Consider the following 25301-nt stretch of genomic DNA (forward strand, 5'->3'; position numbering starts at 1 on the left):
TATAATTATTAACAAAATTCATGTTTACTTTGAAAGTCAGTGATTATGATGAATCATGAAATACTGAACCTTGTTGCACAACTAGGAAATATTGGTGAACACAGTATAACTGAATGTCTTTTTTCTTTTTGCTCTTTGATTAACATATTGGTGGTCCATCTTAATGGGTTTCATTGTGATATTTCTATGCACACATTCAGGGTGTGTTGATTAAATGCAGTTTGTTCTTATCAACCCTTCTCCCATTCATTTGGCAGCCTCTATTAACTATGATCCTAATTTCCAGTCAATTTTCTTTAGTTTACACACATGAGAAAACATGCAGTCCTTATCTTTCTGTGTCCAGTTATTTCACTGAATAAAATGTCTTCCCTCGTTCCATCTATTTTGCTGCAAAGGACACTATTTCATTCTGTTTTATGTCTCTATAATATTAGAATGTGTATCTATGCCATGTTTTCCTTATCTGTTATCTGACAGTGGGCGTCTAAATTGATTTCTTATCTTAGCTATTGCAGGTAGTCCCATAATAAACATGGGCATGTGATAAACATCTCTTCATATACTGATTTCATTTTCTTTTATGTTTACTCACAGGTGAGATATCTACATTTTACAGCAGTAGATCAAGTATTTTTTTTTTTTTTGTTTTGGTTTTGAGAAACCTCTATACTGTTCTCTATAATGACCTTACTAATTTTAATTCTTATACACTTAATCACCAGTGTATAAGAAGTGAATTTCTCCCTCTGGGGAAGGGTGCAAGATGCAGGGATGGTAGTTCCTAGTCTCAGGTCTATCAGGAGCAGTCTCTGTGTCCTCGTCCTTTCCTGGACACTGCATCTCCAACTGTATGTTTTCAAAACATACAAGTCATGGAATATACTGAATTCCTCAAAGTCATAGATTCCGAATTGGCCTGAAGTGTGTCAATTTAGCATGACAAGTAATTTTCTTGCACAAAATTATTAGCTTAAGTATTTATCAATCATAGCAGCACATGAAAATATTTGTTCTTTCTTTTTTCTACCAGCTGATAACTGGACAGCAACCTAGTACATTTAAATCATAATCTCCAGGGTGTTTACTAAAAAACAAGAAATATCAATAGTTTCTGTTTTATCTGTAATTGGAAGAAAGCCTCCTCGAGAGAGATGAAAGTCCACTCAGCTTACTGTTTGTTTATGTGTCAAAGAGTTACATATTGGATCAGCAGGAGACCATAACAGTTTGGATAGCAAGGTCACAGTTATCTCAGTAGGAAGAGAAGACTCCAATGGATCCAGTGGTGGCCCTGGTCCTTGGTGTCTCCTGTCTGCTTCTCCTCTCAGTCTGGAGACACAGATCAGGGAGGGGGAAGCTCCCTCCTGGGCCCACTCCTCTCCCAATTATTGGAAATATCCTGCAGATAGATGTTAAGAACATCAGCAAGTCCTTAACGAATGTAAGTATGCTTTGTGCTTCTTCAGTGGCTTGTGAAGGCAAGTCAGTTGACCCCTGGTTATAAAGATAGTATACTTCTGGAGGCACAGTATTTTAACAGATGATTGTAAAAGAAACTACTCCCTGTAAACCTTGATGTCATGTGCCACATTAGCTCCATGTTTTATACAGGATTGCTATGAGTATAGAACTTCTCTGCAGAATCAACAATTATGCCTGAAAGCAAAGAAATAGCGTAAGGATTTCCTCAATAGCATGAGGTCAGATATAGCAAAGGGAATGAAAGAGACACAATGAGTCAGTGTCCAATTGATGATGTCAGAATCTTTGGGTTGCTGCAGTAATTCTTTGCTTGGGGCTGGGAATGGAGAAGGGTAGAAGAAATGGTTCTTCCAGTGGATGTTCATGTCTTGTTTCTGCCTCTGCACTGTGTACTCTGTGTAATAGCTGCAGACCCCAACCATGGCTGTGCATTAGGATCAAGCGTGCTAACTTAAATATACAACTTTCTAGGGGTCACCATAGGGCTATCAGCGTCTTCTGGAAAGAGCTTTGAATGTGATCCTGGGCAGTCTCTTGGGTATTGATTCCAAGGTGGGCAGAGGGATGCGATAAAGTGCTCGAGCATCAAATGTTGATTCAGTGACATTCCAATTTTGTTCTCTTATCTTAGCTCAGAACAGAGGAAATGAATTTGCATTCACTGATCTCATTTTCTTTGTTAATGAAACAGGGCAAATAAGACTGCTGAATGCATTGATGTGAGGATAAATTTTAATCTGTGTATGAAAAGCCTTGAAATTGTGTAGCACATCAGAAGTCATCCATCAATGGCAGCTATCAATCATTTACATATGAAATGCAGAAATATTTCCATCTCTATGGGGTAGAATAAAAACATAAAATGATGATGATGATGATATCAGCCAGAATCAGCATGATGCATGGTTTAGGTAGTGATTTGGTTTGCTAATATTTGCATTTTTCCCCATTTCCAGTTGTCAAAAGTCTATGGCCCTGTTTTCACCCTGTATTTGGGCATGAAGCCCATTGTGGTGTTGCATGGGTATGAAGCTGTGAAGGAAGCCCTGGTTGATCATGGGGAGGAATTTGCTGGAAGAGACTCTTTCCCAATTTTTAAAACAAGTATGAAAAACTTTGGTAAGTGCACGTGCATGTGTGTGTTGTGCAGTGGTCATTGGGATGAGCAGCGTGAAGAAAAGAGACCAGAAGGGCTCCTGAGGCAGAGCTTGGCCATCCCTGTGTTGTCCCCCAGTATCTCCCCTGCCTTGTTGGGTCTCCCTTCTAATCTCTTTCCTCTACTTGTAGGTATCGTTTTTAGCAATGGAAAGACATGGAAGGAGATAAGACGCTTCTCACTCATGACCCTGAGGAATTTTGGGATGGGGAAGAGAAGCATTGAGGACCGTGTTCAAGAGGAAGCCCGCTGCCTTGTGGAGGAGTTGAGGAAAACCAATGGTGGGTGCCTGTTTGTATCACTGACCTTAACAGAGTGCGCTCTTCTCTAGTGACCTTCTTGGAAGCATTTCAGTTGAGTGAGAGCTCTCATGATGGGCCCTGGTTGTGACCCCATGTGGGACAGGGATGGTTTTCAAAAGGGACAGGACATGTTTGTTTATCAGTGTTGCCTGGGTAGTGATGTGCTTTGGCCTGCAGTTGGGGAGTAAAATTTCTTTTGATCTGTTTCTGTTCTGAATATTTTTATTTTTCTTTCAAATCAGAAATTATGAACTTAGTATGTGAGTGGGTTTTTTATTCCCTAAAGAGTTAAGGAGCAGTGTTTTCCCTTAGTGTAAATGAGGGCAACCTATTCCATATCATGCCAGTAGAAAACCTTGGTGAATGATGGGGAGGCAGTGACCCCACCACTACTTCACAGATTCACAGCTCTTTGCCATTTGCTTTCCTTACGTTGGACGACACTTGTGTGAGCAGCTTCACCAACATGGCTCAGGATTTATTCCAGGTCCAGGCTGCAGCTTTGGCCAGTCATGGTGTAATGTATGTTTTTAATTGATTAGCTTTATCTCCATAAAATTCTCATCAATTATTTCTCTCTAAATACAGAATGATTTTTTATAAATAATCACAAACTGCATCTTCTTACCCATATTTAGTGTTTTGATTTACATACTTTGGTTAAATATCTGTACTTCTACAAAGAACACAGACATTTATAAAATGATTTCTTTAACTAGATTTTGAAGACTATCAGTGTCTCCTTACATAGTCTCTCCTAATAGAATGTTTACTCTGTTTTCAGTTTTCCATTTGTTTCTTCCCCTGTTCCTTGGATTTGGTGTTAGAAATTATGGTCCTTATTTTCCTCCTACTGCCAACTCTACTCACCTGTGAAGTGTCTGTCATCATGAATGTGATTATCAGCTTGGATACCAAATGACCTTGTTTTCATATTTTTTGTTTCAAATGAAATGGAAGAAAAGATTAAAAATTCAATTTTACCAGTGCATGACACACATGTATACACACTCCAAATTTCCAAGACTCTGCAAGTTACCTTCCACCTACATGGATGAAAATATCACATTTCTAAAAGTTTAGAGCCCTGCAATATTTAAAGATGCTTGCACACAGCATCTAACAGAAACTTTTTCTATTTTTCAAATGCCCTCCTATTTTTTTAAAATGGCTTTGATTCTTGTCTCCCTTATTTAAGGTCCACAGGTATGAATTTGCGAGCTCATACATATAAATTGATACCTATTATTTGATTATAGCAATTTATCTTACAGATTCCCCACAAAAAGGAACACTTCCTATATTTTGATTTCATTTCCTATAAAATAATATACTTAATGTATGAGATGGACAGATTTCAAAATGATTAAAATATACCATTCTTTTCTTTCTTTTTTAATTTTGATAGACCTTTATGTATTTATGTGCAGTTCTGAGAATAGAACCCAGTGCCTCACACATGCTATGCAAGTGCTCTACCACTGAGCCACAGTAAAATTCACTTTTTAAACTTTTAAATGAGAAATAATATGTGTCTATTAGTTTTACATTTTTGATTGCCTTACCTGGGGTTTATATTTTGAATAAAAGTTGTTTATTTTAGCAAAGAAATCCAATCCACTTACTGATATTACACTTTCTTCTCAAAGATCACACACATTTTGCTTTTCTCATTTTTTCCTCTATATGCATGAGCTCACCCACAATCTCACTTTAGTTCCTCTCCACTGGTTCAACACAGAATTCTTTCTTCCATTCATTACACATAAAAAAGTTTCCAGGCCCACAGCATAGCCTCCTTCTCTATCTAATTGCTGTATTTTCCATAGGCTTTACAGACAGATGTGATTATGTTCTGAATACTTGAATTATTATGTTTAAGATGGTCTTTTGCCTTTAAGAATTAGCCCTTGGCTGGGCATGGTTGGGCAAGCTTGTAATGGCAGTGACTTGAAAGGCTGAAACAGGATGATGGCTAGTTCAAGGCCAGCGGCAAGTTAGGAGACCCTAAGAAACTTAGCAAGACCCTGTCTAAAAATATAAAAGAAAAAAGGGTTGGGGACCTAGTTCAGTGCTAAAGTGCCCTTGGGTTCAATACTCAGTCCAAAAAACCCCAAGGGCTAAAGAGGTGTAAGGAAAAGCAGTGGATGTGAACTAAGTATTGTAAACTCCATTATTTAACATGCTAGGTTTTCAGGGTATACTCAGAGTTAGGTAAAAGTGATTCTTTGTTCTTTTTGGTACTGAAGATTGAACTTGGGGCACTTTACCAGTGAGCCATATCTCCAGCCCCTTTCATGTTTTACTTTGAAACAGGGTCTTGCTAATTCTTAGGGCCTCGTTAAGTCCTTAGAGCCTCACTAAGTTGCTGAGGCTGGCCTCAAACTTGAAATCCTCCTCCCTCATCTTTTAACACCTCTGGGATTACAGGCATGTGCTATTGCACTTGGCAATTCTTTTTTTTTAATGCATGTGAATATTTTGCTGTCAATTGCTCTGTGTACAATATACTGTTTAAAATGTGTACATCGTATATACCTGGGTTTCTGTTCTGGATGCTGGACTTGTTAAGTAGAAAGTTAAGTCTTTTTTTAATATTTATTTTTTAGTTTTATGTGGACACAATATCTTTATTTTATCTCTATGTGGTGCTGAGCATCGAACCCAGTGCCTCCTAAATGCTAGGCGAACACTCTACCATGGAGCCACAACCCCAGCCCCAGAAAGATAAGTCTTTATCTTCCCAAATAGCAGAATGTTTCAGTATAAAGTGTGTAAGTCAAGGCAGTGGATATGACCTGAGTATATTAAACTCATTTATTTAGGCAACAAGGCTATAACAGCCAATTTTAAAGATATTTTAAAATCATTTCCAATTCTTTTTTATTGAAATATTTTTATTAATTTTTTTGATAGTTGTCCTTTTAAGTTATACATGATCATAGAATGTATTTTGACTCATTTTCAATTCTTTAGGCTCACCCTGTGATCCCACATTCATCCTGGGCTGTGCTCCTTGCAATGTGATCTGCTCCATTATTTTCAAGAACCGGTTTGACTACCAAGATCCAGATTTTCTCACCTTGGTGAACAAGTTCAATGAAAATGTCAGGATTATGAGCTCTGCATGGGCGCAAGTGAGGCCAAGATCCATTATCCCATAGAAACACTTTAGTCTTTTTTCTTTAGAGACATCCAAAATAGTATATGGTGCTTGAGGTGATGTGATTGCTTGGATTGTACTGTCTTGCCTAGAGCCATGGAGCAAATATCTGAGAAAGCTTTTGAATTCTTTATTTGGCATGCAGGAATATGAAGGTGCACGTATAGAGCTGGGTTTTAGCCCACTCCAGTGAGTGGATATTTCTTTACATATCAAAAGCCTTGTTTTTGTAAGGCTCTTGGTGACTGCCAAAGGGATGACCATGCCACTCCGTGGACATCTAGGACTTTTGGAAAGCTCCCATTGCCCACAAGGCTCACCCATCAATCAACACTTGGAGGACTTTTCATCCCAACATGTGGCAGGAATATGTCAATTCAGAAAAAGTATATTTTCTGCAAGTAAAGAAAATAATAGGGACAATGAAACTTTGAGGAATCACTGAGTGGGGTAGGGGTTTTGATGTGTAGCTCCTATCCTAGCTAAAAAGATCACTGGGTTAGGAGAGACTGCTCTAGAGGACAGTTGGGCTCCATGTATTTTTGGGCCACCTCATTCCTCATCTGAAGCTGGTTGACAGAAATAAAAAAGCAGGGACTAATGTTGTGTTCTAAATCAATGTTTCCCATATCCCTTAATGTCTTTTGTTATCTATGAAATGTGAATCACATTAATTCATGCTGTCATATTTCATGTTTTGGGAAAAATTGATGTAGTAAAGAAGTGAAGTTGTATAAAATTAAGTTTTAGAATAAAGAAGTTTTATAAATTTCAGGAATGATTATCCCTTGTGATGCTCCAGTAAGAAAATTCTCCCATAAATCATTCTATAAGAATGATTGAATTATATATTTTTCAGTAACAATGACACCTCAAGATAGACCCAAATTTTATTTACATATAGAGCAATAAGTTCTTATCAGAGCTGGCAACATGTCACCTATGTGTTAATTAAGTACTTTTTATAAATATATTATTGTTTTCTCTTGTAGGTCTACAATAATTTCCCTGCTCTCTTTGATTATCTGCCAGGGAGTCATCACATTTTATCCAAAAATATTGATTATATGATAAATTATATTATGGAGAAAGTAAAAGAACATGAAGAATCCCTGGATGTTAATGATCCTCGAGACTTCATTGACTGTTTCCTGATAAAAATGGCTCAGGTACAGTGTTGCCATCAGCCTAGTTTTTTGATTCCTTGATCATGTTGTGGTTTTCTGAACCCTTTTACATTTGTGGAAATGTTACATGATCAGGACAATAGTCATTCTGAAGCACTTTGATGACCCAGTGTATCATGAATCTCCAGGAAGCATCATGGAAAATATGCAATTATTAAATAATTAGAATATGCTGACTCTATTCTTTAGATAAAAATCTATGTGAGGAGAAAGAATGCACACCTAGGTGATTGAGAGAGTTAATAAATACACAAATTGTTAGTTAGACTGACTCAAAGAAAGAAGAGATGACATAAATTAATAATGAAACAAAAGGAAGGTTGTGGCTGCCAAAGAGACAATTTCCAATCAAGCTATAACACATGAAATACCATGCCATGACATGAGGATGGAGTTCATCACTGCAAAGGTTTGGTGACATGGAAAGGAGCAGCTTACCCCAGGTACACCACCTGCATGTCCTGTGGACTGAAGCAGACCTTGACATGTGCAGCGTGGACAGCAGAGCAAATTGCAGATGGGTTGAGTCTTGTAGGTGGTGGTGTGGGCAAGAGTAGGTGCAGAGACGAGAGAAGCCTTGTTGAATGCAGCTCTAAATGAAGTCACATAGAACACAGAGTTAGAGATGGTGTCTGTCAGGGACCCTGCAAGCAGGAATGTGTTGTCACTGCAGCATGAGTTAAAAGGTTATTTATTCCCATTGAATTTCGTTGGCACCCTGTCAACGATCAGTTGTCTATAAATGTGAGGCTTTGTATGTGGACTCTCATGCTGCTCCATGGTGGGTATGTCCACCCTATGCCAGGAGGTTCAGCATCCTGACGTCTTGTCCCCTTCAGTATTTCTGTGTTTCATGTTTTGAAATAGGAATGCGAGTTCTCCAACTGTGTTGTTGGTGTTCAGGACTTTTAGGCAATTCTAGGTTCCTTGAATTTCCATATCAATTTCAAGATGAGATAGTCAGTTTCACCAAAAACCAGTGTGGAATTCTGACATGAATTGTAATAAATTTGTGTTTCATCATTGTCACTTAGAAAATTGAGATGAAATTAACATACCATACAGTGAACTTTCTTGAAGTTAACTTTATTGGTATTTATGGCTTTTCTGTGTTCTGTGATTGTATCTGTATCCAGTTTTCAAAACCTATTCATTTTTTCTCAAATGTATATGCACCATGAAATGAACACACCCCTCTTCCACATCCCTGCACTCTGATTTCTGTCTGCATGGATCTGCCTATCGTGGATAAATAATGAAAGACCTTGTGGCACATGCAACCTTTTGTTTCTGGCTTCTTTTATTCTATAGAATGCATTGGAGACTCATCTAAGTTGTAGCAAGTATCACCATTGTGCTCTTTTGTGTGGCTGAGTGCTTGTCTTTTTTACTAGTGTCCATACTATGATTAAAATTTTTGATAGAATTCACCAGTATATCACACAAATCCACCTTTCTCTTGGGAGGATTTTGATTACAAATTGTCTATGTTAAGTTGTTGCAGTTGATCATGTTTTGCATACTGACCTTGAATCAGTGTTTGTAATTTGTGTTTCTATTAAATTTTTCTGTTATTCAGATTTCTTATTTGCTGTTGTACAGTAATTTAAGGTAATCTTTTGTTGCCATTTTTATTTCTGTAAAATCAGTAGTTTCCTGCTGTCATGTCTGAATTTAGTGGTTGTGTCTTCTCTTTATTTGTGCTTAGTCCAGCTAATGATTTGGTACATTTGCTTACAGTTTCTGAGAAGCAGTATTTGGTTTGAGTGAGTGTTCAGCTGTTTTCCCACTCTGTTTTTCATTTCTTTTTTTTCTCCTCTCACAATCACATTGCCTTTCTAAGAGGTAATGAAGCTCTGTTTTTCGTTTCTTTGGGCTTTGCATTCAGCCTGCTCTTATCTTCCTAGTCCCAGGTTGAGAAGTTACATTGTACTTGAGCTCTTGTCTTCCCTTTCATTGTAAGTTCTGCCCCTCTAAGTTTCCCACTAAGAATTGTTTTTTTGCTTCCTGCCAGTGTTTTGTTGTATTGTATTTTGTTTCCTTTGCATCTCAGTCCTATCTAGTTTTCCTAGTGATTCCCTCCTTAACCCATTAGTTGTAGAAGAGCATATTGTGTAATGGAAGATTTCCCTTCTCTCCTTGAATTCTAGTTGCATTCCATTCTGATAAGGGAAGATCCTTTCTATGATTTTGTGTTTTTAAAATTTATCGAGAATTGTGTATGTCCCACCACCTGGACTTTCCTGGAGAATAGAAGGGTTTATGTTCTCTTGAGAAGAATGCATATTCTTCTAGTTTATCTTCATTTGTCAATGTTTACCTCATACAAGTTGAGCTCTATTGATGGATGGATATGCATGTGCACAATAGTATTACATATTTTTAATAATGTCTTAACTGATCAACATTTTTCTATTGAAACTTTTAAATTTCCTCTCTTTTTCTTTGTTTTTAATTTTTTTCTTATTGCTTATCATGTGGTTTTCTCTTAACATAGTCAATGTTAATAGTCCAGGTTGAGTTAATTCTAAGCTTCAAATTGCATAGAGATAGTCTACTCCCATGCAAACTCATCTCTTTTTTTCTTGTTATTAGTCACAATCTATATCTTTAAATATGTTCCCAGTTTTTAAAAAAAAGAGTTGTTTTTTTGCATATTTCTTTATTATAGAAACTCAAAGAACTACATAGAAATAAAAGAGTATCAGAGCATATTTTCTATTAAACCATGTAGTTATTATTAATAATGATAATTATTTCTTAATATGGCCTTGGTTTATTATCTAGTGTTCTTTTGCTTTTTATTTTCTCCCATATTTTATTGTTGCATAATGTTGTATTTAATGGTGGGATTCATTTTTTCATATATGCACATGCACACAGTATAACATTATGATTTGGCCAATAACATTCTCTAGTATTTCCCCTTTTCCTCCCCTCTTCCCTCCCCGAGATCACTTTCCTCTACTATACTGATATCCCTTCCATTTTCATGAGATCCTACCACAACATGTTTTCCTTTTTCCATGTAGCTTTCACATATGACTGAAAACACATGACACTCAATTCTCTGATGCTGTATATAAGAATAGCAATTTCTGCATGTTTCAGGCTCTATTTACATGGTATTTCCATCTTTTTACACTCAGCCTGTGAATGTCTTTGCCTATAATTGGAGTCTCTTGCAAATCATATATAATTTGATATTTTTTTGAAAATCCATTCTGGCAGCCTATGTGTTTTTATTAGGGGAGTTGAGACCATTTACATTGAATATTATTGTATAGAGTTGAGTATTCATTGCTGGAATTTTGCTTTATTTATAATGTTTAATTTAGTCCTTTTCCACATTTGCTTAGCGTATCTTCAAATGAAATTTATTCTTTTGTGAGACTTGGATTTTTTTGTATAGTATTTCTTTCTGTATTTTTACTAGTAACAGCTTAGTAATCATGATTTTTTTTAGTTTCTGCTTATCTCAGAAGGTTTTTATTCTGCTAAAATTCTGCTGGATAGTTTTTCTAAATGTAGCAATATTGGTTGACAGTTATTTTCTCTCAGGCACTTGGAACACATCATTCCAAGTCCTTCTGTATTTTAGAGTGTGACCTCAGAAATTAAAAGTAACTCTGATTGCCTTTCTTCTAAATGTGACATGAATTTTTTTTCTTGAGTGTTTTTAACATTCTATCCTTGGTCTATATGATAGCTGTTTTCATTATAATGTTTTGTGGAGAGTTTCTTTTTTCAATCTTGTATATTTTGGTTTCCAAATGTATCCTGTGTCTTGATGGCCAACTTGCTCTCTGCAATAGGAAAAATTTGTTATTATTTACCTGAAAAGGCTATCAATTCCATTAGCCCACAGTTCTCACTGGTCTTCAATTCTAATGATTCTTAAATTTGGTTTCTTAGAGTTGTTCCAGAGTTTTTTGTATATTCTGGTCATGGCTACTTCTTTTCTTTAACAATGTTTGAATTTTCAAGACTGACCATTTTTTTCAGCATCTGTCTTCAGCATCATTTACTCTATAGAGAGACAGCAGGCACCAATTTTACTACTGTCTGCTTTTGCTTTGATTATTGCTATGTTTGTTTCCCTCTTTACTGTGAGATTATGGTAATCTACAGGGAAGTAGAAACTTATGGGATATAAATTCTGCTGGTGAACTAAACCTGATGATGAAAAGGCACTTTCCTGTATGCATAAATTACCAGAGTTCATCTCTAGTTTATTACAATAAATAGAAGAGAAAAACCAGTAATAGCCCTAAGTAGGAACGGCTAATGGTGGGCCTTTAGGTCCCACTCATAGAAATTCATTTCTACAGCAAAAGCAGTGAATTAACATAAAGTTTGTTTATATCCCAACTGTGAGGGGGTCTGAATCTCAAGAAGTCCAGGACACTTTGGCAAGAGAAGACTGTGCCTTAAAAAGGCCTACACATAAGAGTGGTAAAGAAATCCACTTGAACAGATGCATACAACAACACAAAAATACAAGATATATGAAAATACAAGGTAACACATAGCTCAAAAAGTTCATAATTCACTAGTTACTGACCCCAAAGATACTAAATTGGATGAAATATTTAATAAATAAATAAAATGAATGACTATAATTTGATTAGTCAATACCAAGAAAATGTAGAAAAACAGCTGTATGAATTAAGGAAGTCAGTAGAGGATGTGAATAAAAAATTTATGTAATTTATTGTTGAGGATTGGAATTTACCATTGCAATTGGTTGACTCATTAATCAAGAGCATTTTTCTGTTATAGCAATTGCTGAATAGCATGATGAAGGCTACAGAAATTAATTTACTTGATAGTTGTTCCAAATAATTTTTGCAAAATCTATATTTCTGGAGACAATTAATCACATTTTTCTGTTATGTCAGAAGCAGTAAAAGAAGGGTGATGGTGATTTCCCTAAGTCCTGTGATCCAATAAGTAAACAAGAGGAAATCATTGTTTAAATTCTTCATGTATTCCCAGTGGGGATGTCACTGGAGCCCATAATGTTTGAAGCAGTGGCCAGGCTCTGTGTGGACCATCAACAATCAAAAGATGCAACACTGATTATTGGAGGAACCTGTTCCTAGTTTTGATGAGGAACAAGAGGCTGCATAGAAACACACTACACTATGCCCACAACTTTTTGTCCCAGAATTGGGGAATAGAGAGTGTCAGCTTCTATTTGAAATGCAAATTTACTGTAATTTTTCAGACACTTTCCTTATCAACTATTGCTGGATGATGAAGATCTTTGCCTAGACTCCACAGCTCCCTAGAAGTTTCTTTAAATGGGTTACATGAGGTTGACAGTTGCTTTCTTGGAAATGCCAGTTCCGGGATGTTCTGATCTATGATGTTTGTGACATCACTAAGTAATGCTTCCAGAACAATGTTAATATTTGATTGTGTAGCATGGAATGTGTGCCCATTGATTTAGTTTTAAAAGAATTTTCTAGGGCCTGGAACTATAGCTCAGCGGTAGAGCATCTGCCTTGCACATGTGAGGCACTGGGTCCTATCCGGAGCACCATATAAAGATAAATAAAGATATAGAAAAAAATGAATATAAGCATTAAAAAAGAATTTTCTATATGGTTTATATAAACAAGGCTAATTGTGATTTCATATGTGCCTATAAAAAGTAACTCTCCAAATTCATCTTAGGTGATAGAAACATTTTTTTAACATTGATTTTAGAGCACACCGGTTAACATTGGTCTATGACTGATAACTTGAGACTTACTTGATGAACTTTGACTTGACAGGCTCAATATGAAGTAGGTATTTCCAAGACATATACTGAGTTTGGTTTTCCAGTATGTGTGTTGAAAGAGATTAGTTTGTTTTGATGGTGTTAATTACATATGTGAAGCATAACACAGCCACATAGAGATTATGAATGTACCATGCTGGCCCTGGAGCTAACTGTCAAATAATGTATTTTTTATAATAATGATCCCCTTTACTCAGTATTTAAACAGCTATGATGTTTTCAATTCATTTTCATAGTCTTTTTAGTCCAAAACTTTATCCTTGGAATCTCATTACCCCTTCGCTGTCATATATCCCATTTGGACAATTAATGTCTCAACTTCTTGTCTTTATGGTTTAGTGTCTTTTCAATTAGTGCATTCTTATTCTTGTCCCCTAGACCATTATATCTGTTCTCTCCCTTGTTCATTACATTAGTGCTGGCCCATCCTATCTTGGTGAACCTGTTTTCTTTCCCTCTGATAACTTCTTGGATTTGCTGTCATGGTGTTCTCATAATTTGTACTTCATGAAAATTTTGGGTTCTATTGAGACTTTTTCAATTTTTGACAGAAAAGAACTGAAAACTCCTGTTCAGACTTATAACATCTACCACGATGTAGTACTCATTCACCTATTTCCTGTAATACAAATAAAAAAGCCTTTCATTTTTGACTCCCTATTTAAGATTGGGGCTTTCACTTTTATGATTAAGTCTTCATGTCCAGGGTGAGAGCCACCTGACATGCTCCTTCTGTTTTGGGGAAAGAAACATGTTACACAGCTCATGGATAACCCTGCAAAGAATCTCAGGCAGGAAATAGAGTGTAGGAAATGAAGTTTGGGTCAAGGGATATAGAGTCTCTGCCATGACAAACAGTTAATGCTTGTAGTACTGCATGCTTCAGGGTCTGTGCTGGCCAACTTTACAACATTATGAGTTAATATGGTTCACTGAATTTTCATCCATTGGCAAATGACTTGACATGTAACAGTATCAAATCATTCCTAGGAAAAGGACAATCAAGGGTTGGAATATACGTATGACAACTTGGTAATTGCTGCCTCTGATTTGTTTGGTGCTGGCACAGAGACAACAAGCACAACACTGAGATATGCTCTCCTGCTCCTGCTGAAGCACCCACAGGTCACAGGTATGAACACAGATGATAAGCAAGTGAACTGAGAGAGATGTTGGGAAGAAGTGCTTGGTCCTCACTTTTTTGTCTTAGAGAAGCTTCACTGTTTAGTTTTCTCTGCCACCATGTGTGATCAGGAGGAGGGCTGAGAAAGTGAAGAGAGCATGGCAGTAGGAGAGGCAGTGGAACCCTGGTGCAGTGTCTGCATTTCATTGGAGGTGATTTGTGGTGGCAGAGCCAGCATTCACGGGCATGTGAATTTCTCCTCTTTGTATCCCTAAATAACACTTGGTTCAGCAGATAAAGTCTTGAAGATGCCTCTCCTCATTCTGATAATTCTAATTCTGGGGTAGGGAAAAGGCAACTCCTTCTTGAAGCCTTGGTGGAAATCCTAGAATGTAATGAAGCTTCCTGAGATGATTCCTCACTTGGAAGTATTCTATTCATGTATATATGTCAGAAAGGTATTTTAATTTTGGCAGATCTGTTCCTAATTTTTTAATTCATCATTTCAACAGACTGCTTCCATAAAACTTGTGTTTCATGGAGTAAGAACCTTTCTTCAGGGGAGGTCAAAAATTTTATGTTTTATCAATACCACTTGAAAATCACCTTTAAAGGAATTTTGTTCCTGCAGTAGCAATAAGCATACTTTTTTGAGAGTTGTGTGAGGATTCCACTAAAAGGATGGCAACACAATTATTTGTTAGACTCATTCTCTTTCAAGCAAGAAAGGATTGGAACATTAAACACTTTATATACTCTTCACCAAGTTTCTTAATCATAGAAGGCAGATTCAAGGATGGTGATGGAATCAAAAAGGAGGATGGTCTGGTAACCTGAATATTAGAAGAGGAAAACTTATGAAGAAAGAAAAGCAAACTCTGTTCTTAAAATTCCAACAAGATTCTCTTGTTTGGAAATAACAGGAATCAATGAAGGGAGAGTGAGGTTGAAAAGGGAGGCTTTTCTGCTCAGGCAAATCCCTTGTCACCTAATAGCATTAAACCATTCTTTTCACATATTCACTCATCAGGTGAGATATATTTTATTTGCAGCAAAAGAACTGCAAGGGAACATACTGAGCCTGATAATCCATTTGCTAAGGGTCCTTATGTTGTGGCAAAGAAAGATTGAGGTGTGGGGCTGAAAGGAAACTTTGGAGAATCTGAGCTCTTCCTTCAACATCAGAAAAGTCATGTCCTCTCAAGAGAGGGAAGAACTGTGGAGTAAAGACTTTCATAATTTGCCATCTTAGCAGAAAATTCTTCCAATCATTCATCAGAGAGAGTGAAATAAAAGCATCCACCCAAAACACAGGGTTGTAGCATTGCATATCACAAGGGATGAAAAATTTATTACAACATTCAGAGAAATATCCCATGACTTCTGTGAAACACCAGAGCAGCACCAGAATTCTTACAAGTAACTAATATCTTGTTATTTCATAGAATAGGTGTATTTCAGACCTGCACATTTGCCAAAATATTACACCATTACCCCTATATCTCAGAAAATTCCTGGAGAATGTTGCATCTAAATGTCTATAAGTCAGGAAGCCATGGGCTCCAGGAATGGGATTAGAGTGTTGGGGAGACTCTGGGTGCTGGACCTAGGAAGCAGCCTTCAGCATGAAGGTGGATGATGCAGATGACAGGAGAGAACTCAGGAGCAAAAGGGATGTGAGGAATAGTCTGAGGTTTCCTACAGCTGGACAATGATTCCTGCAGTTTAAAACATCTACCTGAGCATCTTGAATAATCCTAACTCAAAACTGGAAAATGTTGAGCTTACATAGAGAAACTGGGAGAAGACCAAGAAAGCACCAACAATGTAACATAATCATAATTTCATATAACAGAAAGTATGTGTATACTATCAGAAGGTCGTACCTCATGGATGTTGATATAAGCAAAAATTGCAGTCTAATATATCCTTGTGAATAGAGTCTGGTGGGCAATCGTGTGTGTGTGTGTGTGTGTGTGTGTGTGTGTGTGTCCTTTCCCAATTTTGTGCTTAACTCATTGAGTTATGCAAACTCTCATTTCCACATACCTGGAAATCATTAAGTGTTGTGTAATAATGCACACACAAGAAATAGAGAATCATTATTTGAATATGACTTTAAATTTCAGAACAAGGTTGTAGAGTGCTGAGTGTCTGTGGCTAAGATGTGGGAGGATAGAGCTGGGATTGGGCTCATTTGTAGAGCGCTTGCCTGACATGTGTGAGGCACTGGGTTTGATTCTCTGCACCACATATAAATAAATGAGTAAAATAAAAGGCCGTCAATAACTAAAAAAAATATTTTAAAAAAAGATATGGGAATATGATGGGAGTTCCACTGAAAATTGCTCTCATACAAAACCTTCATACATATATATCAATCAATTGTACTTTATATTAAACATAAATTATTTTCATGTAAATTTAGTATTTGATTCCTATTTTCTTTCTGCCAGAAGTATAAATCCTTGATGTGTTTATATTCTGTTAAATTTTTTTGAAAATATTATTTAGTTCTACTTATATTAATTCTGTGGGATGCTAATTTATAAGTAGGGTCCTATTTTTTATTTTATTTACCTTCTCTGCTTCTATCTACTTTAAAATGTAGTTTAATGAAGTGTGTGTGTGTGTGTGTGTGTGTGTATACACACAGTAGTGGCACTGTTTATATATGTAAGTGTGCCTCTGGGCATATCATTTATATTCATAATGCTGTTGGGACATCTTTGTCCTGCTTCTCATGATACTCAGTTGCTATGACAAACGTGCCCTTTCTCTCCTATCCCCTCATTTCTTTTTTGTGTCTTACCAGCTAAAGTCCAGGAAGAGATTCAGCGTGTGATTGGCAGACACCGCAGCCCCTGCATGCAGGACAGAAGCCGCATGCCCTACACAGATGCTGTGTTGTATGAGATCCAGAGATACATTGATCTCCTTCCAGTCAACCTGCCCCATGCAGTGACTTGTGATGTTAAATTCAGAAATTACCTCATTCCCAAGGTAAGCTTGTTTCTTCTAGGCTGCGCCTCAGTGTTCTTCCTGGTCCCAAATCCATAGCAGGATTGTAATTCTCTAACACACAGGATGAGACAAGTTGCAAAACATTTGGCTACTTAATGACCTGTGTGCAGTTTCTAGTTTGGGTATAAAGCTTTCTAAGAGGTGGCTGTATCTGGCCATGTGAGCCTTCCAAATTGGTTTTACATTTTAAACATTGTTTTTGCCATTATTAAATGTCTTGCATTTCCATACCAAGGTTAAAAATTTCGTTGTCACAGGGTGTGGTGGCTCATGTAGCTTAGGAGGTTGAGGCAGGAGGAGTGCAGGTTCTAAGCCAGTCTTGGCAATTTAGCAAGGCTCTAAATAACTTAGGTAGACCCTGACTCAAAATATAAAATAAAAAATGGCTGGGGATGTAGCTCAGTAGTGAAGTAGTTTTGCATTCAATTTCTGATTAAAAAACTAGTTTGTTAATTCCCCAAGTGATTTCTTGGGTTTTCCTCATGAGAACAATAAACCTATAGACAAATTAAGTAAGAATTGATATCTTGACCTTTTGATTCTTTAAATTCATGATAATGTTCTCAATTTATTTTTGCTTCATTTAATATTCTCAGTCATGTTTTTTTTTTCAGTTCAGTGACTCATAAATATTTTGTTATTTTTTCCTGTAAAATAAAGATTTTTGTTCATGCTATGTCATTTAAACACATCTTTGCCTCTTCTTTCTAACTGATGTGTGGGATAATATTTGATTTTGTCATTGTGATGATGTTACATCTAGTAAACTTAATAACTTTCCTAGTAATTGCCAATGGTTTGTCTGAGATACATTTGAAATGTTAGTGTTTTTTATCCTCTTGTCTGATTGAATTTTATTTATTTCCTGTTTTTTATATCCTTGATTTCTCTTTATTGCATTATTGCCCTTTTTAGGATTTCTCCATCACATTGAACAGAATACATGATTGCAGTCATTCTTTTTTTATTTCTTATCTACAGGAATGGTTAGAGGCTTACTATCTCATTGCAGAGAAGGTTGTTTTACATACGATGTGGTAGATGTTCTTTTTCAAATGAGGGAAATTTTCTTCTCTTAATTTCATATAAACTTTGGTCAAGAATGTGTATATACAAATTGATTTTTAGCATCTGGGGGATAGATTATATGATATTGGATGGATTTTCTGCAGTAAATATACAAATTGCAAATACATATACAGAGCTGGATTTGACCTATCACATGTTTTCATGACTTCAGTGCTTATAACAGATTTTTTGTCAATAATTTTTCCTCCAAAAAATTCGGTTGATAATAGATATCAAGATAGTGCTGGCTGCATAAAAATATGTGAGAAATGTTCCTTGAAGTAAGTATGTTTCTTCCTTCTGATGGCTGCTTTGTCATATGCTTGAAATGCCAAATCTTTTTTGGTGAAGAACCGGTTATCACATGGGGAAAAATGGTAAAATTTCAGAGCTTATATTCTTCCAGAAAGGGTTCATTTCTTTCCCATAAATGGAAAGAAGGTTGTAACACTTCCTTCCCTCATCTTTAGTAGGACAGCATGTGAACATAATAAAAATTATGCCATTTCCTTTTGTCTCTGTCTCCCATTGATGGAATACATCTATCTATCTGTCTGTCTATCTATCTATCTCTCTATCTATCTATCCATACAGGGGATCAAATACAGAACCTTGCACACACCAGGCAACATTCTACCACTGGGCCTAATTTCCAGCATCCACATCTGAAGTCTTGAGATGATTTTTATTTGTGAAGCGCTAACATTCTTTCTACCACATGCTTTCTGTGTTCATCCAGAAAACCTACTTGCTGTTACAAAATAGATTTTAAAATTTGAGGTCAGGACTGGGGATGTGGCTCAAGCAGTAGCTCACTCGCCTGGCATGTGTGCGGCTTGGGTTAGATCTCAGCACCACATACAAACAAAGATGTTGTGTCTGCTGAAAACTAAAAAAATAAATATTAAAATTCTCTCTCTCTCTCTCTCTTAAAAAAAATTTGAGGTCAGAAAATATCACTATTATATTTAAAATAATACAAATAAGAACTGTCTTTTCATTGGAAAAATCTGGTAAGATTCATTAGGTTGCACCTATAAAGGCTGTCCTAGGGAGAAGACTAATGGCTTCAGGGGAAGGAAGGTCATGGGGCTTGCTCTTGTATTTAGTGTAAGGATTAGGACCTGAATTTACTCTTTTTCTAGCAGGGGAACAAAGAGGAGATGGTGTTTATTTCTTATTGGGATGAGAGGATAAAATTAATGAAAGTTGATTGCCTCCTTATGTGCCAACTAAATGGAAAATAGACTGAAGAATTAGGGATTGTCAGTCCTCCTTATCCAACAAAGCATCTGCTTTGTGGGCCTGCTTGATGATCCCATTCAGCTCACTGCTTGGCAGGTTATGATATGGCTTGTATCTTTGAAGTTTATAGAACTGTAGCCTCAAGAGAATGGTCCATTTATGCTCTTCTTGGAACAGTCTGATATAGAATTTTTCAATCCTTAGTTGCCATTTTCCAATTAGATAAATTATTTTTTCTTCCACAGGCTGAAATCACTGATGTCAGTGGAGATAACACTCTAATAGAGTTGACTAACTTCCTTTTGTAATTGTCTACAGCCAATATTGACTTTGCAGGATACCATGATTCTGTTGACATTGTAACGTGGAAGCAGTTATAGGCCATCTATAGAGCATTCTGTAGAACATGACCAAATTCAATGTTATAGAAACTGACATAATAAATTCACAAATATTTTTTCATGTAAAATATTCTTCTTTTTCTTTCAATTTAAACATTCTTTGTTCACTGTTTATATGAAAACACATGGCAGGCTGCAATTTGTGGACTTTGTTGTTCAACCCTCTTATGAGACACACTGTTCCATTAGACTTTCTATAATCATATGAGGTCAGTTTGTGGATTTCTGTCCTATCGGAAGAGAATTTGCAAAAACCAGTTCTCAAAGATTTTACCTTGTCTTTTTGTAAAAGTTGTTTTGTTTAGCTCTTAGTTAATTGTCCAGTTTTTCTTTTATCTTTTGCTTATGGTGGTATTATTCTGCTTCATTTTTTTATTTGTGAATTTCTATATGTTCAAACAACTTTTTCTAAACATGTATCCACATGCATCATGAGAAAAGCTTGTCATATATCACTACTTTAACTATGCTTAAAGAATTTTAAAAGCAAATTGATACATGATTTTATTTATTTATTTATTTGTTTGTTTATTTATTTATTTATTTATTTTTGTGGTGCTGGGATTGAACCCAGGGCCTTGTGCAGGTGAGGCAAATGCTTTTATGTTTTTTTTTTTTTTGAATATTAGGGGATTGAATTTTTCCCACTGGTACATTTTTTAAAAAAAAATTGGAATCTAAATAAAATTTAGAAGTGTATTTATACTTTAATATCTCTTCATTAAGCTATTTACTTATAGACTGGTGCCTCAAGTCATTTCAAGAATGATAATTTTCTCCTACACAGTAGACATTGCATTTATACTCAGACATCATTCACACTATAATACTAACAGAAGCCTAGGTTTAAATTAGCCCATTAATTTTACAATCTCCTTGTAGATTTTTCTTGTACAATTTAGTGTCCAGTTAAAGAACAGACATGTAATGTGATTATCTTTTCTATTTACTCTCCCGTAATCAGGGGTAGTAGTTCCCTTTCCTGTACTTGTTTGTTTCCTTTCATCGTGTTCACCTTACCAAGGAATCCAGGACAGAAATCAAACATTCCTGAGGCTGGCTTTGTATGGTAGTTTTCTATGGATTAGATTCTCATCATGAATTTGGGAATAAAACAACATAAATGTCAATGAAAGTGTCACTGCATCACATGGTGAGGTGGGAACACATCATGGCACTTATTCAATATAGCTTATGCTAATTTTCTCAGGAAAGAAGGTAGTATCCAACAGATCTCTCCATTGTAGAGCTTCTGCTCTTATACGTAAGTGATAGACATCACATCATGGTCCTTCAGGACTATGTAAACATCCTGCTTATGAAATCACTCACCTAACTATGCTAGCTTTGATTGATGCTCCTTGCTTGAACTGATATTCAGACGGAAGGCATTGTAAAATGATATTGCTGATTTTATTCCCTTTTGCTTTATGTAGTTTTGTCATATGGTTTCTCTCTCTGAAAATGTCACTGCTTGTTTTGGGACACAGTTTTCATTTTTCAGACCAGCAGATTGAGCTAAGTAATTTCCATTGTGCCTTTCAGCTCCTGAATTCCTGCTTTAATTGATTTGTCTTTGTTATTTCCAGGGCACAGCCATATGGACCTCACTGACATCAGTGCTCCATGACAACAAAGAATTCCCCCACCCAGAGATATTCGACCCTGGGCACTTTCTGGATGAGCATGGCAACTTGAAGAAAAGTGACTACTTCATGCCTTTCTCATCAGGTAAGAGAAATAATTGGGATCAGCTACTTCTTACCTGATACCTCCTCTGGTTTTAGAACATTTGTTCTTTACATGAGCAGAGAACCATTGTGTTACCAATGTACTCTCCCTGCTAAGCTTTTCTTCTGTAAGGTCAATCTCATTTAAATATTCCTCACCCACTAAGTGAAATGCATCTCACTCCATGATGTTGGTTAGTGTAAATGTTGCTGTTCAACACCCCTCTTGCTCCGCTGTGATGATGGTAGTCTCCACAAGCATGAGATCACATAGCAAAGGGCCTCTAGGGAAGCAGCTTAGTGAATAACTGATTGTACTCTGGTGTGCTTAGTGCGCTGAGGTAGGGAAGATTTCTGGGCTGGCTGCCTTACCGGGGTAGGCTTCCAGGATTTTGGAGTATAATATTCCACTTGAGGTTTTTAAATGGAGTTTGTGTCTTCATAATTAATAATGTTTTTGAGCTGATTGAAAAGAGTCACATAGAATGGAGAAAAGAAAAGGCAGGACATTTTTAAGGAAGCAATGAATCACCACAGAAGAACTTTTGTTCTCAGTCAGGGATATCAGAAATTGCCTGATAACCATGAGCTTATGGAAGAATTGGAGATGGGGAAGAGACCCTACAATGACCACAGAGCATCCTGCTCTTCCTCCAGTTATGGTTATGTGTCTTGGCTATTGAATCTCCCATCTGCAATGTGTTTACTGATTCTTTGCTCATGGACTCTCCTTCCTTGATTCTATGACTCTAGTTGTCTGCCTTATGTCTTGCACTGTACATCCCATGATGATAAATCAAGGAACCACTCTTCAAGTCTCACATTTCAACAGGTTAGAAAATTAAGATGGACATGGAAAACTATGATTCCAGGTGTTTCATGGTTCCAAAAGAGCATGAGAATGATGTTGAGGATATCAAAGAGGGCAAGATTTTAGTGCTTGAGGGGATCATAAAGAGTGTAAAGAGGACATGAATTTCCGCTTGTGTCCTGAATGGAATGAATGGAAATTGAGTTTTATACAAGAAGATTAGCGTGATATAAAAGATGAACATTCATGGTTGTTTGGAGATTCCAAAAGATTCTGTTAGAGGTGAGATTAGAGGGTTGAAGAATGAGGGCAAGGTCATTGAACATCAGAATGGGAATAGAAAATACAAGTAACAGAGTTCTTTTCTGAAAAAAATGTACTTAGAAACTTCAAATTCAAAAGTGTCATTCCAGTGTAGGAATTCTAAATAAAGTGTTTTTCACAAAGCTGATACTTCCAAAAATACTGTTTGAATGAAATATTTGTTAAGATGGACAAAAAGTGTCTGCTCTTTTTCCATTTGTCCATCCAAACATTCAATCATTCATTAAATGTTTATTTATATTCTCATTTTTACATAAGAAGCACAGTGCTTGTCACTGTCCAAATGACACATAAGCATATTGTGTTTTTTGTTTGTCACAGGAAAACGGATGTGTGTGGGAGAGAGCCTGGCCCGCATGGAGCTGTTTTTATTTCTGACTACCATTTTACAGCACTTTCATCTGAAATCTCAGGTTGACCCAAAGGAACTCGATACCACCCCAGTAGCTAATGGATTTGCCTCTCTTCCTCCCTTATACAAGATCTGCTTCATTCCTGTGTGAAACAGAGCAGACCATGTGACTGCTGCTGTGCTCTTGTCTGCAGTCCCTTCCCCCAGGGCATCGTCCACATCCTTTCCCCATCTGTGATGCATTCTTGACCTCTCCTCTGCATCTCCCCATTCTAGAGAGTAAGGGAGCACACATCTTCCTTTATAGAGTTTTTTTTTTTCCATTCTGGTCATTGTAGAGATATACCTGTTCTTTCCTGTGTTATGTAATACCTGTATTGATCACCCCAAGTAATAACATGGGTCTAATGCTGAGTTATTGATACATTATCACTGTAAAACATCATGGTCATTTAGAATATGATCTGTCAGAACCATCTATCCCATGCATGTTCTTAATAAAATACATAATTGATTTCTGGGTCAGTTCTCAAGTTTCTCTTCTTTTGTGCAGTATAGGTAAGAAAATAGAGTCCCAAGATCCAATTTGGTTCTCATAATGGTAGGCACATTGAGGCAGTGGTCACTGAAGAAACCAGGGGAGATTAAAAAATTCATAGAAACAAATGAATATGGAAACAGAATCTATCAGAACCCTTGGGACACATCAAAAGCAGGGAGGGTTATAGTTATAAGTGCCTACACTAGAAAAACAGATCTCCAGTAAATATCATAATGATGTATGTCACGGATTAGAAAAACAAGGAGAAACCCAATTCCAAAGTGAGCATAAGAAAAGAAATAATAAGGACCAGGAAGAAATGAAATAGAGATTGAAACTAGAGAATGAAGGATCAATGTAATAAAGGGTTACTTCTCTGAACAGATAGACAAAATTGAGGAATTTTAACCAAACTAACCAAAAGAAAGGGGGTACCCAAATATACTACATCAGATATAAGTAAGGCATATTACAACAGATACCACTGAAATCTGGAGGATCATGATGGAATGTTTTTAAAATATCATATGTCCACAGATTGGATAATGTGGAAAGTTCTAAGCATAAGGCCTACCAAAGTGGAACCAAGAGATTGTAAGAAGCCTAAATATATCAATAAGAAGCAATGATGTTGAGGAAGTAATAAAAGCAGATAGACTCACCACCCAATTTCCCAGATTTTAAAAGAAGTACTAATACCAATTATCTTAAAACTATTCCACAAAGAGGAAAGGAAGGAATTCTTCCAAACTCTATGAATCCAGTATTACCCTCTCAGCAAATGTGAGGGACTGTGTGCACATAAAAACATGCACATACTATAAACCAATATTCTCGAGGAACACAGAGACCAGTATTCTCAATATAATACTTACATATCCAATTCTACATGACATTAAAAAAGTCTTGTACCATGAACAAGTTGACTTCATTTCAGGGACATAAGTTTGGTTAACCTTGGCAAATCAATAAATGTAATACACCACATAAATTGAATCAAAGGTGAAAATCCTAGATTATCTCAGTGATGCAGTAAAAACCTTCAATAAAATTCTGCATAAATTCATGATAAAAACCCTATAAAACCTAGTTATAGAAGGGTTATACCTTAACATAATAAGTGCTATCTACAACAAACCCATCTCCAATATTGTTGTGGATGAGGAAAAACTGAAAGCACATCCTCACTATGGAATAAACCTAGCTGTCCTTCAGCAGATGAATGAATAAAGACAGTGTGGCATATATACACTATTACTAAGCCATAAAGAATGACATTTTGGCATTTGCCAGTAAATGGATGGAACTGGAGAATATCATTCTCAATTATAGAAGCCCCAAATGTCAAAGCTTGAATATTTTCTCTGATATGCAGAAGTTGATACAAAATAAAGGGGTGGGGAGATAAATAAAACCAAGAAATAAAGGGGGGGAAAGGGAGAAGAAGGAATTCATTACAACAGAGGAAAGATCAGTGGAGTAGAAGAAGGAGATTGAGGAGGAATAAGGGACGTGAAAAGGGAAAAACTGTGAAATGAATCTACTGTCTTGCCTAGACATCACGGAGTAAATATCTGGGAAAGATTTCTGAGTTCTTT

The 25301-nt window shown here is 36.5% G+C and overlaps 1 protein-coding gene across 1 annotated transcript; it reads left to right on the plus strand.

The window, feature by feature from the left end:
* Nucleotides 1-1272: 1272 nt before the first annotated feature.
* On the plus strand, nucleotides 1273-23640 carry LOC113176867 (cytochrome P450 2C5-like). Its single transcript, XM_077798458.1, has 9 exons — nucleotides 1273-1444; nucleotides 2442-2604; nucleotides 2773-2922; nucleotides 5920-6080; nucleotides 7099-7275; nucleotides 14075-14216; nucleotides 17023-17210; nucleotides 21535-21676; nucleotides 23132-23640. The coding sequence occupies exons 1-9, from the start codon at nucleotides 1277-1279 to the stop codon at nucleotides 23311-23313; spliced, it is 1473 nt and encodes a 490-aa protein (XP_077654584.1). The 5' UTR covers nucleotides 1273-1276; the 3' UTR covers nucleotides 23314-23640.
* Nucleotides 23641-25301: the final 1661 nt, after the last annotated feature.

Source organism: Urocitellus parryii, chromosome 5 (assembly GCF_045843805.1).
Source record: "Urocitellus parryii isolate mUroPar1 chromosome 5, mUroPar1.hap1, whole genome shotgun sequence".
Classification (NCBI taxonomy): domain Eukaryota; kingdom Metazoa; phylum Chordata; class Mammalia; order Rodentia; family Sciuridae; genus Urocitellus; species Urocitellus parryii.

Bases quoted from the DNA above. Each gene is read 5' to 3' on its own strand.
- LOC113176867 (XM_077798458.1), top strand. From the start codon at position 1,277: ATGGATCCAGTGGTGGCCCTGGTCCTTGGTGTCTCCTGTCTGCTTCTC. The intron at 2,923-5,919 runs GTGGGTGCCTGT...TCAATTCTTTAG, and splicing joins GGAGTTGAGGAAAACCAATG to GCTCACCCTGTGATCCCACA. The intron at 17,211-21,534 runs GTAAGCTTGTTT...TGTTATTTCCAG, and splicing joins GAAATTACCTCATTCCCAAG to GGCACAGCCATATGGACCTC.